Here is a 14,632-nt window from a genome sequence, read left to right as displayed (position 1 = left end):
TCTCCAGTGGCTGTCTTTGCAGGAAGAGGAGTGGAAAATAGAAACACACAGCAATAGAGCAGAACAGAAAGGGAACCAGCTCCTATAGGCTGGGAAGACTTTTAAATAGGAAATCCAGTCCTCAGGATGAATAATGAATGAGTTAAGTGGAACAACAAAGCGAGAGAGAAGGTGCCCTCCCCTCCAGCTGCTCACCTGCAGCCAGGCTGGAGGGCAGGGCATGGTCTGCTGCCTGCATGGACGGCACCTGCACTTGGCACATCCCACACACAGCGACCTGAATTGCCAATAACAGCCCTTGAGGGGAGAAGTGTTGGTATAAACCAGTTTCATTAAGAGTGTGGACTCAAAATACACCAGTCTGTTCAAGAGCAGTGGACAGGATGAAGGGGGTGGCCAGCGGGTCCCTGTTGGTTTTCCTTCTAGGAAACCGCTTCCACAGTTTGCCCAGGGCAAGTGGCCTCCCTGTGTGCTGGGGCGCAGCCGGAGGGGATCACATCCGCTCCACCAGGGCCAGGGGCCTGCTAAGGAAGCAGGCCAGGCTGGCAGGAGGCTGCCCACCACCGCCACTCACATCCATGGTGCAGAGTGCCCAGCACCCCGAGCCGGCCTCCCTGGGTTCCATTTGCAACACACAGAATCTCATATTCCCCCTCTTGTGAAGAATGGGTGGCCTTCAAGAAGACGAGGCATTATTTTGTCTTTTCCAGCTAACTCTGCGTGTGGAAGAAGAAAACAGCCACAGAAACATTCCTTGCTGAGCAAAAGGTGGCAGGTGCAGCTAGCAGCATGCGTTCCCCAGAGCAGCAAGAGAAGGTTCGGCCGCGCTGCTGCCTGACGCCGCCCTTCATCTTGACAAAGTCGGCTCTAAAGCCACCCAGATGATGCCGGGCGCTGGCGGGCAATTTTCAGGCACCGCCGTGCTTTCAGATCGGTGGGTATGGAACGATTTCTTAAAATATGATGGCAGTTTTGTTCCGTTAAGCGACTCTAAGCACAATAAACGATGCTGCTTAGGGGCAACGTTAAGAACCTGGACGGGCGGCAAGGAGGGGGCTCTGCTCTCTGGGTAAAGCGAATCTCGCTCTTGGTCGAGCAATGGCTGTTTGCATTTGGGTAAAATCCCAGGAAGGCAGACACTGCGCAGTTCCCACCGTGAGGTCCTCGGGGTGTAGAGAGCAGAGATCAAAGGCTCTTGGCACAATTCTTTTTTTTTTTTTTTTTTGAAGATTTATTTATTCATTTACACAAGAACCAGGGTACAGGTCAGAGGTGCGGGAGGGTGAGAGGATTCACCAGAGCCAGAGCGGGGAACAGAACAGGCAGACTGAGGAAATACACTGCTGAGGGGAGCAGTGGGTGCGGCAGGAGAGGTCTGCGTGCCATGTAGGACCCTCGCCAACCAGCCGGGATCAAACCGGCGCTGCAGAGGCTGCGGACAGCTTCACAGTGCTGTGCTCAACCGCCTGCACCACCGGGGGAGGCCCACTTGGTACGGTTCTTAAACAGCATCTCACGGGTCAGGAAAGCCACACTGCCCGCGGGCGCCTCCTCGCCTGGTCTCTCTGAGACAAGAAGCAGCTGTGTATGTTGAGTTTTCTCTTTTGGAAACACAGAAATTCTACATTCCTCACATATCAAATCCTGATCCAGACAATCCCACACACCGGGGGTGACCACCGCATCGGAACCAGCAGCAGGAGAGTCCGGAGACCTTCCAGCGGCACCTTAAAATATAAGGTTTGCAGATTAAAATTTTGGAGTTCATATAGCTCCAAATGTAACTCCACAGAAAGAACGTAACCCCACGGAAGATTTCAAGGGTGAGAAGACTTGGAAGTTCCTATTCCTTTGTCGTTTCGTAGTTTTGAGTGAAAGGGTAGGCCAGGTGGGGAGAGATCGCATTTAGAGAAACACCACATTGCAGCTTCTCAGCAGACTGTCCCCACACATCGAGCAGAGGGGAGGCGGCTGGACCAGGGACTGTCTGGCGTCTGCGGGGGCCATTTGCCTGGGGGGGTCCCGCCTGGGGGGGGTGAGGGGTGGGTGGTGGTTGGTGTGACCCCGGAGCAGGTGGGTGTTGAACCCGAGGCTAAATGGTCGCATTGGTCTCAGACCCTAGAGTATGAGAGAAAAACTTCTGTAAACTTTTTTTCGGAGACGTACTTGTCTTTATAGACACAGCAAAGGCTGGAGTCTCAGCCGTGACCTTGTGCTGAGCTCCACGGCGGATGGAACTGAGGATGAGGAGGCGGGTGCTCATGGCGGTAGGAACCCCGATTGTCCCAAGGACGCCCCCAGCCCCACCGGCACAGCCTTTCCGCGGGCTCACGTGTGGCCCGAGGGTCCGCCAAGTCCGCACGACTTTGCCTCTAACCCACCCCTTGGCCAACCAAATCTAACTCCTCTGTTCTCAACCCTGGCCCCCCAAACACCTCGTTCCCTTTTATAATCAGGGGGTGGGTGAGCATGGCCTCCTACTCCTTACCCGTCGGGTTGCACAGACGCTGAGGTCTCCTCTGCACACCAGGTGCCCTCGCCTGTCACTGTCTGGCCCCTGCACGCAGGGGAGACCCCCGCTCCATACCGGCTCTGCACGCCGGGCCTGGGGACCCTTTCAAGCCGGCGTCCGGAATAGGAAGTCACTGTCCCTGCATTAGAAGGCAACGCCCAGGTGACGTGGACACCAGGCTGGGTCCTGGACGGCTGTCGCTCTCCACGCCCGAGAGGCCCACTTGGCCCCCTGCTCCAGGCTCGGCCTCTCCCACCCACCTCTTCCCAGGTGAGCGGCCCACTCCCGGCTCCAGCTCAGCCGCCTGTGCTCACTTCGGAGAAAGCACCCGTCCTCGGGCAGCCCAAGGCCGGCTGGTGGGACTCTCTGTGATACCAGGGCGCCCGGGCGGTCGCTCAGAACCAAACTTTGTGCCTCCAAGTGAATTCATCGCGTCTTCCGTGGAGGTCAGTTCTACTCACATGCAATAGACTCAGGAAGGGAACTCGTTCACCTCGTGAAGCGCCGTGTGTATTTTTCTCCACGAAGCTGGGGGGAAATGCATTTTGCTTTTTCAGGAACCCTTCACAACCCCCCAGCTGTGCAACACCCTCTCGTGGGGGTGGGGTCAGGGGCGCTAGAATGTCAGGTGGCCGTGTTCTCTCGGGTCCACCTCGCAGTGGACAGGAACCAGATGTGGGAGTTGCAGCCCGAGCTGCACCTTCACATGACGGGGCTGGGCCGGTTGTGGTGCAGTTGCCAGCTAACCCGTACTTGCCAGCTCAGGGGGAGAAACAGGGCACACGCCTGCCCCCACGTACCCCCACAGTCCCTGCTGCCCTGTCCTTCGCCCCAACCCGCCCTCTAGCCGGGTGACGGTCACAAGGCGACCCACTGGTGAGCACGAAGCCCCCGCTGCAGGCCCCCGCAGGTGCGGTGAGGCCAGCTCCAGGCAGTGGACGCCGTGTGCTCTGCACACAGGGCTGGGGGTGCCGTGATGCTTGCAAAGAAGAGGCTGACTTAGCAGGCTGGGCCCCTGCCCTCCGCCCTCTGACCCCATGGTGTCTGGAAAAGGGACCTGGCCCCGGGAGAACTTGGTGTGGTGGGTGAGTCCCTGAGACTCCAGGGCCCTCAGGACCCAGACACCCCACAGGCGAGACACAGCCCCTCCCCCGCACAGCCGCCCCCGCCGTGCTCTGCGGTCCGCCAGGCAGGCCTGCGGGCTGGGAGGACATGGGCCGGCACCGCCCTGCTCGAATGGAAGGTGCTGGACTGCGGGGCAGCAGTGCCGAGTGCGGGGTTCTGCAGGGCCGCATGGAACCCCCTCCCCAGCATGTGTCTAGGCCTATGCCCCCCCGTGACTCCCTGTGCCCCCCGTTCCGCGGGGCCCCCGCTAGTCCTCATTACAGCTCCAGCGCGTCCTTCACACTGATTTCATCTCCCTCCATACTAGGCTGTAGGCGGGAAACCTGGGTGAGAATCTGTTCAAACTCCAGACGCCCTGCCTGGAGGATGCACAGACCAAAATGAACAAAAATTCAGCGGCAGGAGACACCCCAGTCCCCAACACCCTGCGCAGGGGGTCCCCAGCCAGTGTCCACCGCGCGCCTCTAGCTTGCGCCCACCTTGTTGATGATGAAAATCAGACACTTGTTTGATTTTTTAATTTTGCAAATGGCGGTATTCCTTCCAGTCCTGGGCTCCTTAGAGCCCCTCTCAATGGCTCTCATTCCAGAAGTATCATTTGCAGCAAAAATATATAGAATTATGAAACGATCACCGGTCCAGACAAGGGATCTAACCAGAAGGAGACATGGGGGAAGGTGGGTGCTGTCTGGTAACACAGGTGCCCCCACGCCCCGGTGCTCGGGGTCGCCCCGGGAGTGCTCTCTGCGCGGCTGGTTTTTTTTTTGGTTTTTTTTTTTTCTTTTAAAACATAAATGGGAGATTTTACACTCATGGCTCAATTTTTTTTTTTTTTCATTTACTAACTCTTGGAGGTTTCATACCGACAGTTACAGGTTCGCCTCGTTCTTTTGAGGGTTGAGCTGCATCCTCGCATGGGGGTGCGTGATTTCCTGACCCCGTCCCCGGCGGCCTCTGTGCCCAGCGGACTTGAAGACCCCTCTCCGGGCTCACGCGCCTGGTGAGAGTGAAATAGGGGGGCCCCTGGGGGACCGGGAGGATCCAGGCCCCCTGCCCCACCCAAGGGAGCATGGAGCTGCGCAGGGAGGGGGGGAAGCTGGAGAGGAGCCTGGGGAAGGGAGGAGGAGGCAGAGCCGGGAGGAGGCCTGGAGGAGGCGCATGGAGCAGTGGAGCAGGAGACACGGGAGGAAGCTGCGCCGGCTTCTCGGCCTGGGGCTGGCCCCAGGGACTTGGGGGCGTGGAAGGAGACACTTGACACAGACGTGGGCGAGAGCCCGTGGGGAGGTGACAATGGCAGCGTTTTCCTTGATTTTGATTTTGCTCTTTTCCTTCCAGACTTGTCTGTTTCTGACCCTTTTCAATGGGTCCCCACCAGAAGGCGCCTTAGACGTGTGGCAGGCGTTTGGTCCTCAGTGGCGCTGCTTTGGGCCAACCCTGTGTGGCTGGACATTGACCCACCCACGGGGGATGCTGGATTTAGAAACTATATTCTTCATCTTTTCTTTGTTGAGAGTATTTTGTCTTGACGCAGTGGGTGGCAGAACCTATTTAGAACAGGGAGAATTGGGGATTCTGGGGTGCCCCACCCCCTGCCGGGTAACAAGAACATGTTCCATCTCCTCTGCCAAAGGCAACGAGCAACAGGAAGCTGATGGCAAACCCCGCTCTGCTTTTCATCATCCACATGGAAAACATTCCAAGGTCAGGAGCCGAATTCTTACTACTGACTACTTTCAATTAAGTCGCTATTTCCATTTCTTCCTGGGCATCTTCACTCACGTGGGGTAAGGAAAACATCCCTGGGCAGTGGCAGGAATGGGGGACAGCTGGGGCCTGGAGCCAGGCCGCTTGAGTTTGAGCGCCAGCAACACACTCCTTAGCTGTGCGACCTTGGGAAAGTTACCTGACCTCTCCGTGCCTCACTTCTCATCTATACAGCGAGGACATTGTCCTACCTCACAGGGACGGGGTGAGGTTAAAGGCAATAAGATCCCTGCATCCCGCGACCCTGACAGTCCTCAGTCGGAGTTGGTCCCTCTGCTCTTAGGGGCCTTGGAATAAAACTGAGGGACGAGTTTCTGCAGCGGTGGTGCCACCTGAGGTGAGGAAGGCTAAGAGGTTGTCTCAGGGCCTCCTGTGTCTCTGGTGTACACCTGTGTATACACGCGTGCACACACACACACACACACACACACACGTCCTCTCTTCTTCACAGTCACACTCAACTCCCAGGATGTTGAAGTCCTGGCAGAGGCTGGAGGGAAGGTGGGCATTGCTAAAGCACAGGGGCCCATTCCCCCTCTCAGCAGGGCGGGTCAACAAGTCCCTGTACGGTTCACACAGGAAAACAATGGCCTTGGTTTTAATTACAGTCCAGCAGGAGGTGAAGGAGTGTTAGGAAGATGGACACCAGGAGCCGGGACCAGCCTGCAGCCAGGCTGCCGAGGCGTCCAGGGACCCCAGAGGAGACCCAGCCCCCGCCCTTCCTCAGAAGCGGAGCCGTGTGTGTGTGTCTCGGCTACTAGTGGTGCCCGTGCAGCCAGCCCCCGGGCCTGTGCTCACGCCAGGGCTCCTCAGCGCCCGGTGGAAAGCCGGTCAGCGCAGGGGCGGGCCTCCCGCCAGCTGATTCTGGGGCCTGGGAACCAGCCTTTAGCCCGCTGAGGCTCACTGGGTGTGCACGCCACGCTGGGAAAACAGGCAAGTGGGCGCAGCAGTGATGTGGTTTAAAAAAGGAAGAAAAGATCTGAAACAGTGGAATTCTTTCATTTTTCTCCAGATCGCTCGGCCGGTGCCCCTGCCTCCCTGCGGAGCTGGGGGTGGAAGCATATGGGAACCCAAAATAATAATGACACTGCGACTGAGCACCGCTCATCTGATTGACTCACCGAACACCCACATAAGAGCAAATATTATAAACACTCCAATAAGGCAGAGTAAAGCGTATTGGGAGACATTTGGCGAAGAACGATCGTCATGAGTCGCCCTGAGAAAGAACGTCCTGGGGGGACGCCCGAGCGTGTCAGGGAGGTGACTCCTGGCCCCACGGAGCGTTGCCGGGAGTATGTGAAGCAGAATGTTGGGCTATGCTACATGTCACAGCAGAAGAGCCGCAGCTGTCACTCGGGGTAAACTGAGTGCGGATGGAATGCACTCGTCATGCGAGGCCTGCTCTCCTGGGCACGGCGCACCCTGGCGGCAGCCACGAGCGTGTCTCGGTGTGTTCTGCACAAACCTCAGGCTTGATAGCTGTACCCCAGGCCCTGGGGAGCCCGTCTGAGTCTCTAAGGTCTGCGAGAGGGTGTCTAACTAGGTCAAGCGCCCGGAGTTCCTCAATGCACATCCACCGCCTTTTCTGTCTTTCATTCTCATTGCATCCATCACATGGAAGAGGTGATAATTAGGAATGGCTAGAGGTGTTTTGCAGAAAGCCTGGGAGAGCTGGAGTCCGATTTTCCAGAGAGCTTTGGAACATGTCATTGCATTCTGCAGAACCCACTAGTTGCACAAAGAGTAAACGTGCTGCATGCAGGCTGCTTCAGGCACGTCGGTTTCAAGCTGACCCGTCAGTGTGTATTTTACTATAAATTCCTCACGCTGTAGACATCGATGCTAACATGGCTCAGTCAAAATGGCAAGTGACTCTGCCCTCCTGATCCCTGTCCTCTAGATAGGGCCTGTGGTGGTGGAGTTGCCAGGCAACCACCCCACTGCCCAGCCCCCCTCCCAGCCCCACCAGTGCACGGGGCTCAGGGCCACTACCCAGGGAGGCCCGTGACTCCAGGCAGCTCATCTGAGGCCCCAGATGTTCACCCAGAGCACCTGTTGTTCTCACCTAGGTGTGAGCAATCACACCTGGGGTGTGAACTGATTTTGCACTTGGAGCTTAGAATAAATATGTGGAAAAATAAAGCAAACACTTGTTATTCCAAAGTGTGAGCTTCACTGAGCTCAGCATACACAGGGTTATAGTGGGAAGACCAGAGAGCCAAGGAGTAGAGAGAGAACATCTTAGGAAAAAAAGACCCAGAACGGACTCGTTCCCCACCAGCTTGTGTCTGATTAAAAAGAAGCAATCACGGCAGCCACAGACACGGTGGCCGAGGCTCTGACCCGGCCCCTCCCTCGACGCTCCACCAGGTGCCGGCAGCTGCTCATTCAATCACTCAGTCCCCCGCCATTTATTGAGTGTGAATGTGAATTTATTGAGTGTGAGCTGGGCACTGCGGCACTCCTTGCACAGCCTAGTGTGAGATTCGGCCTGGATTTGTGGTCCCGTGGGGGGGCTGCGGACTGGACCGTTAACCCGCAGGACGTGTCCAGGAAGACTTCCCAGGGAGTCGGATTTCAGAGCAGCATCCTGAGGAGCCCCTGGAAGTCCAGGTGCTTATTTGCAAGCAACAGCAATTGGCAATTAGCGGATAATTGGGTTATTTCCATCAAGGGCAGGGTGGGAGAAGCACCAGGTCGATGAGGAAGGTGCCCTGCGGGGCCGGGCACTGCCAGGGCCACTCCCGCCACGACCAGCGGTCAGCAGCTCGTCCTGTGGCCACGGCCGCCCTGGAGGCTCCCGTGTCCGCCCCAGCTCCGCCCGCGGGGGGCTGATCCCCGAAGCAGAGGCCCGTGGAGGTTAATCACACCTGCACGGAGCTGCAAGGAAAACGTCAAGTCGGTGTTTTCTGAGTTCCGAATATAGCAGCAGCTTTCTCACGACGCTGCGCTCTCCGAAAACATGACGCATCAGCACGGCGGCGAGGAGGGGTGCGAGAAGCAGCTCCGTGCAGTCGTGGGCACGGCCTCCTCCTGACCTGCCGTTGGTCCAACTGCCCGAGGGCGGAAGGAGGCAGGTCTGTCTCTGGCCAACAGCTCACCTTGCAAGAAAGGCCCTGAAACAGCCACCCCGGAGATTCGAAATCAGCAGCAGCTGCCAAAACAAAGGGCATTTCAGCACCCACAGAACCCAAGGGCTCAGTCTCGGGAGCTGAATGTTATCTGACTTGCACGATGTGGCTTCGGGGCGGGCGCTGCCCTGGGGGCGGCCGGAGCCTGGGGGCTTGGGATGTGAAAGGGGGTCCAGCAGAAGGGGCCACTCCCGGGCACTGGAGGATGCGCTGGGGCGAGGCTGGACGGGCAGGTTCCGGGGGCAGGCGGGGGCTCAGGGAGTGGCCGTGAAGAAGCACGAGCGGCTCAGTCGGGCATCTCCGTGGGTCTCGTGGGCTTGGTGTGCGAGGAGCGGCCCGGGCCGCTGCCCAGAGTCCCTCCTCTCGGGGGTTCTCGGCCTGAAGTCTTGCAGCTGCTCCGACACCTTGTTGAGAAGCGAGCTCAGGACAGGACCGCTGTCCTCTCCTGGGCTTTCCCGCCCACCTTTGTCCTGCTGAGCGCCCCTCCCCACCACCTGGGAAGTCTTCCTGGACGCGTCCTGCGGGTTAACGGTCCAGTCCGCAGCCCCCCCCAGGGTACCCCAGGGACCCCAGTCCCGGCACTCTTGCGGTCTCCCTGATGCATCAAATGCCGTCCGGGGTGGATCCCGCCCCTCCGGGCCCTCCCGCATCCAGGTTTGACCAGGGCCTTGGGAGCCCAAGCTTCTGCGCGGCCATTGCCACCCAACTCCACCGGCCTGGTCTGTCACCTCCCCACGGCAGCCCCCAACAGCCTCCCACTCCCCTGAGCAGGCCCCCGGAGCCCCGGTCCAGGCCAGGCCACTCTCCCCCACCCCCCGCCTGTCAGGAGGACTGTGCAGTCCGGCCTCGCTGAGCCTGGTGTGCCCCACGGCACGTGCCGGACACGTGCTCGAGCTCGGCGGCGTTGCCCACGAGGACGTGGCTGCATGAGGGGAGACGCCCGCGGGTGTCCTGGGACAGGGGTGTCCAGCCAGTGTCTACGAGGAAACACCTGCCCATGCTGTGGCTTTTCAAGCACCCCCCCCCTTGGGCAGCTCTCCTCAGGGCCTCGAATACCCAGGGGTGCTCTAGTCACAACAGGCGTCTCCTTTCTCGAATCCTCTTTTGGTCCATGTACACCAGCGTGTTTGTCCTCCCTGAGCTTCAGGGATTTGCTCCTGGGTCTGGAGGGTGCACCCCCCCCACCTATGGGCGGGACCGTCTCTGGAAGCGGGGTCTTTCTGGTGCCACCAAGCTGAGGTCACGAGAGCGCGATTTAGGGGTGCTGATCCAACGTGTGGCGTCCTTACAAGGAAAGGGGGCTTTGGATACAGACACGAAGGGGAGATGGCCATGTGACCCCTGGATTTTGAATCTCTGCCCCCCATAACTGTGAGAGGAAATTTCTGTTTGTGGTGCTTTGTTACGTACCCCGGGGTGGAAATCCCCACGGCTGCTGGCAGCTGGGGTGACGGGGCTGCCCTGGGGTGGCTTGGGGTAGGCACTGGCAGGGCCAGGATGCACCAGCATTGGGGTCCGTGCTCATCTGCCACGTCCCAGCCCCGCGGAGGGGTCAGCTGTCTCCACCCAGTCCCCAGGTCCGGCCTGACCTTGGGTTCAAGTCACTTTCTCAAGGAGGTTTGCCACAATGCCCACTCCCCCTGCTTCCTGCCCTGCCAAATTTTGACTCCTAGGGCAGGGCAAGGGCAGGGCCATGGGAGGCCCACCTGCTGCAACCAGCACCCGAAGGAACATGCTGGGCATCCAGGAAAGGCTCTGCCCTAAGTGCTGGGCTGTGGGCCAGGGGAGGCCAGTTCCAGGGTGGACGAGGGCAGCGCAAACCCTACACCTGCACCCTTTGGCCCTCTGGACAACGCTTCTCACTCTCAGGGCTGACCAGGACCTCTCCTGGCCAGAGTCATTAAATAAGCAGCCAGAAAACAAACATCTGCTGAGGCAGCCCTCACACTGCCCGGGGTGACTGCTCGGGGGAGGGGCCGCTGTCCATGCAGAGACTTACTTTTTTTAAAGTTGGTTGCGTACAGAAAAACACACTCACTGAACAGGTTAAAATATCCAAATAAAATTTACTGCAACTCTTGTAGGATTGAATTTGTGCTACAACACAGGTTGCATAGGAAACTATTTCAAGCCCCTGAGGAAAGAGATCTGCGGTTTAAGGTGCAACTCGGTCTTGTCTCTTTTTTGGGGAAAAGGTAAGAGATGATTCTAGGGGGGAATGAAGGTGGAGAAGCGGATTTGAGGTGATTTTGTGTGATGATCGGGGACCTGTGTGTCTTGGTTCTCACAGCATAAAATAGCAGTTTTTGTTTTCATCATTGTTTTCGACCCGGTTGGTCGTCAGCATCTGACTCGGTAGAGAAATGAGTACGTTTCAGCCCAACAGGGAAGATACAGTGATCACACTAGATCACGGGCAGGTCCAGGGAGGCAGATTCGGGCACGAGGCCAAGATCCCACATGGCCAACATCACCTCGCCCATGGGCAGGACGTCCTTGGTGCGTGTCCGGAGACCCTGTGTCCAGGGGTTCACCAGGCGCTTCTCCAGCCCTGGCCCTCCCTTCCTCACTTCCTTGTGAGATGCCACAACCGCAGGGAAGCCACATGGCAGGCTGGCACACACCTCCGAGGGGCTCATGCCACCCTCCGCAAGCCCCTGTCTAACGTGGGGGACATTTCATTTCCAGAAAATATTTTCCCTTTCAGACAGTCACTCTGTCGCACAAAAAGATGGTCTCCCTACCCTGTCTCCCAGGAGACAGAGCATACCAGGATGGAGGGACAATCAGATGAAATGAAGTGGACAGTCTGGCGGATGCAGCCTGGGCCCTGTGGGCAGCACCAGTGCACCTGTGACCTGACTCCTTGTCCACAGAGCGCCCTTGGGGCCGCCCATGCCTCGGAGCTGCAGCCTCCCTTCCTCCCTCGAGGGCGCCCCTCTGCGAATGACCCCCGCACAGGCACAGCGGGTGTCCACTCCCAGCTGCCTTCTCACCTCAGGGCAACTCGTGTCTCCTGTCGGATTGAGATTTGCTGTTAAAGCTCACTAAGGTCACCTGTGCCGTGGACCCGTTCACTGCACCTGGAGCCCAGAGGCCACAGTACAGTAGATAAAATGGAGGGGAGAGCAGGACCCAGGACATTCCCAGGAAGAGTAGGTGGGCTGAGCTATACTCATGTACTGGAAACCACATTTGCTTTTGATTTCCTGTTACAGTAGGAGCAACGGAGGCCCAACACACGAACAAGTGCCTTCCGTGCTGTGTTGAAATGAAGGTGTGGCTGGGAATCAGAAATGCCCCCAGTGTTATTTAAATACATATATACATTGGTAACATAATTTAAAAAGGTTTTCATAGAACATAAAAACCTCAACAGCATCTGCCCCATGGAGTATTTTTTTGAACCCTTTATGATACACTAAAAAATCAGACGCCACCTTTCTCCCAAGTCCCCTCCCCATACTTAAAAAAAAAAGATTCCAATTTATATTCATACTTAACAAACAGAAAGCTACTGGATTGGCAACAACCTGCAGTGGCAGTTCCCTTCAGACCCCCCTGAGCTGGCGGTGCCGGGCGGGGCATGGCGTGTGCTTGGTCCTCTGGTGGGTCCAGCCTGGAGGGACCCTGTCTGAGCAGCCGAGGCTTCCTCCTCCAGCTCCGGGGCCTGCCGGGCACCCAGGGTGGAGGGAGGGGTGTCCCAGAGAGCAGGTGGGCGCCTGTCAGATCACGAAGTCGTCATGGTCCGCAGGGCTAAAGGCAGCGGCTCTCAGGATGTCCAGGGAGTTCACCAGGATCAGTGTCCCCGTGAGGTGCTTCCAGCGCTTGGTGATGGGGTTTTTCATCTTGTCCAGGCCCGTGTGCAGCTCCTGGATGACATCCCGGTAGCTGTCCCCGATCTGGTGGCTCCAGGTCAGGAGGAAGTCGTAGGCAGGCTTCCACATGGCCTGGGGGGTGGGGTGGGACAAGGAAAGGGAGAGAGGAACAGGATTAGGGGACGGGGAGCCGGGCCGTCACCTGCTCCAGCTCCGGGAAGCGTCCTGAAACTTTTTATTTTTTTTAAGATTTTATTTATTTATACAAGAACCAGGGTACAGGTCAGAGGCACGGGAGGGTGAGAGAATTCCCCAGAGACAGAGTAGGGAGCAGAACAGGCAGACGGACCAAAGACACTGCTGAGGGGAGCAGTGGGGAGACAGGAGAGGTCTGCGGCGCCATGTGGGAATCTCCCTTGCCGGCCGGGAATCAAACCCGTGCTGCAGAGGCTGCAGACAGCTTCACAGTGTGGCGCTCAACTCTGCACCACCAGGGAGGCCCCTCCTCCAGCTTTTTTTTTTTAAAAAGATTTATTTATTTATTTATACAAGCACTGGGTACAGTCAGAAGCACGGGAGGGTGAGAGAATTCACCAGAGCCAGAGCGGGGAGCAGAACCGGCAGACTGATGAAGAAATACGCTGCTGAGGGGAGCAGTGGGCGGCAGGAGAGGTCTGGGCGCCATGTGGGACCCTCGCCAGTGACCGGGGATGGAACCGGCGCTGCAGAGGCTGCGGGCAGCTTCGCAGCCCAGGGCTCAACTGCTGCGCCACCAGGGGAGGCCCTCCTCCAGTTTTTTAAAGATTTTTAAACCCAAAAAGAGAAGGACAGGGGGAGAGAAAGACAGACACAGTAGCAGGTAGAGCTCTAATGACTGTGGACAATTATGACATGGCCTTGGGTTCATCAGTGCCGGCTGAACAACTGTTCGAAGGAAGGATGAATGAAGGGCTCATTAGTTCAACAAAACACAATTATTTTCAAACATTAAACGTGAGTGTTAAGGGCCTGGTGGCGCAGCGGTTGAGCGCTGGGCTGAGAAGCTGCCCACAGCCTCTGCAGCGCCGGTTCCATCCCCGGCTGCCAGCGAGGGTCCCACATGGCGCACAGACCTCTCCTGCCGTACCCGCTGCTCCCCTCAGCAGGATCTTCGGTCCGTCTGCCTGTTCTGTTCCCCGCTCTGGCTCTGGTGAATCCTCTCACCCTCCCGTGCCTCTGACCTGTACCCTGGTTCTTGTATAAATAAATAAAATCTTAAGGTGGCGCAGCGGTTGAGCGCTGGGCTGCGAAGCTGCCCGCAGCCTCTGCAACACCGGTTCAATCCCCGCCCGCCGGGCGAGGGTCCCACATGGCGCGCAGACCTCTCCTGCCGCCCGCTGCTCCCCTCAGCAGTGTATATTGTCAGTCTGCCTGCCCTGCTCCCCACTCTGGCTCTGGTGAATCCTCTCACCCTCCCGCGCTTCTGACTGTACCCAGGGCTTGTATAAATATATAAAATAAAAAATCTTTAAAAAAAAAGTGAGTGTTAAGAAGGAGGACATAGAAAAATGCTTAAAATGCAACATTTGATGAAAAAGACTCTTTGTAAAAAGAACCCCTGGAGGCCTTCTTAGGGGAGGAAGACCTGCCCGCCCTCGGCTCCCCCGTGCTGTTTCTGTAACACCATCCCTACCTAGCGGCACATCACAGATTTATTTACAGGTCACTTCCCCACCCGGAGAGGCCAAGCCCCAAGGAGGGAAGCGCGGGCTCTCTTGTTCTTCAAAAAAGAAAAAAGACAGAGAAGCAGGGAACCGCCCCAGCCCGAGGCCAGTACACTCCGGGTGCGAGACCGTCCCTGGAGGGGGGTCAGGCGGCACCCAAGGGGCTGCTCTTCCTGTGCAGGCTCTGTGGGGCTTCCTCTCTGCCGGTGCTTCAGAAACCCCCCGTGTTACGAAAGGGCACCCTTATTCTCGGGACCTGCTGCTTCCTAGGCCCCCTCAGCCTGGACCATCTATTCCAGAAACTCAAAGCGATCTCCCGAGCTCGCGAGAAAACCAAGACTGTCGCCCAGGCGTGCAGCGGGCAGTCACGGAATATGCTGGTGCATGCCCGCACGTCGGGTGGGAGACCCGGCCGGAACCAGCACAGAAGGCCCTGTTCCTGCGTCAGTCGGGCTGAAGGTGATTCAAGGCCGGACTTAGCGGGGGTGGCCCATTCCCACACCCCACTTCCTGCAGCGCAGACCCTCCGCCCCTCAGCCTGGATTCACATGAGGGGGAGGCTTGCCCCCGCCCCCC

At 57.8% G+C, this 14,632-nt stretch overlaps 1 protein-coding gene across 2 annotated transcripts in view; it reads right to left on the bottom strand.

The window, feature by feature from the left end:
* Positions 1-10,067: 10,067 nt before the first annotated feature.
* The window catches only part of SH3BP4 (SH3 domain binding protein 4), a 64,885-nt gene continuing 60,320 nt past the window's right edge, over positions 10,068-14,632 (bottom strand). For both annotated transcript variants that reach the window (XM_037524259.2, XM_037524260.2), the window contains one exon: positions 10,068-12,485. In XM_037524259.2, the coding sequence (XP_037380156.1) occupies positions 12,261-12,485 (225 nt within the window). In that variant the 3' untranslated portion in view covers positions 10,068-12,260. The remainder of the gene's footprint in view (positions 12,486-14,632) is intronic.

This window comes from Talpa occidentalis, unplaced genomic scaffold (assembly GCF_014898055.3).
Source record: "Talpa occidentalis isolate TD23 unplaced genomic scaffold, MPIMG_talOcc4v2.1 talOcc4.3, whole genome shotgun sequence".
In the NCBI taxonomy this organism is placed as follows: Eukaryota; Metazoa; Chordata; class Mammalia; order Eulipotyphla; family Talpidae; genus Talpa; species Talpa occidentalis.
This window is presented reverse-complemented; position numbering and strand designations above follow the sequence as displayed.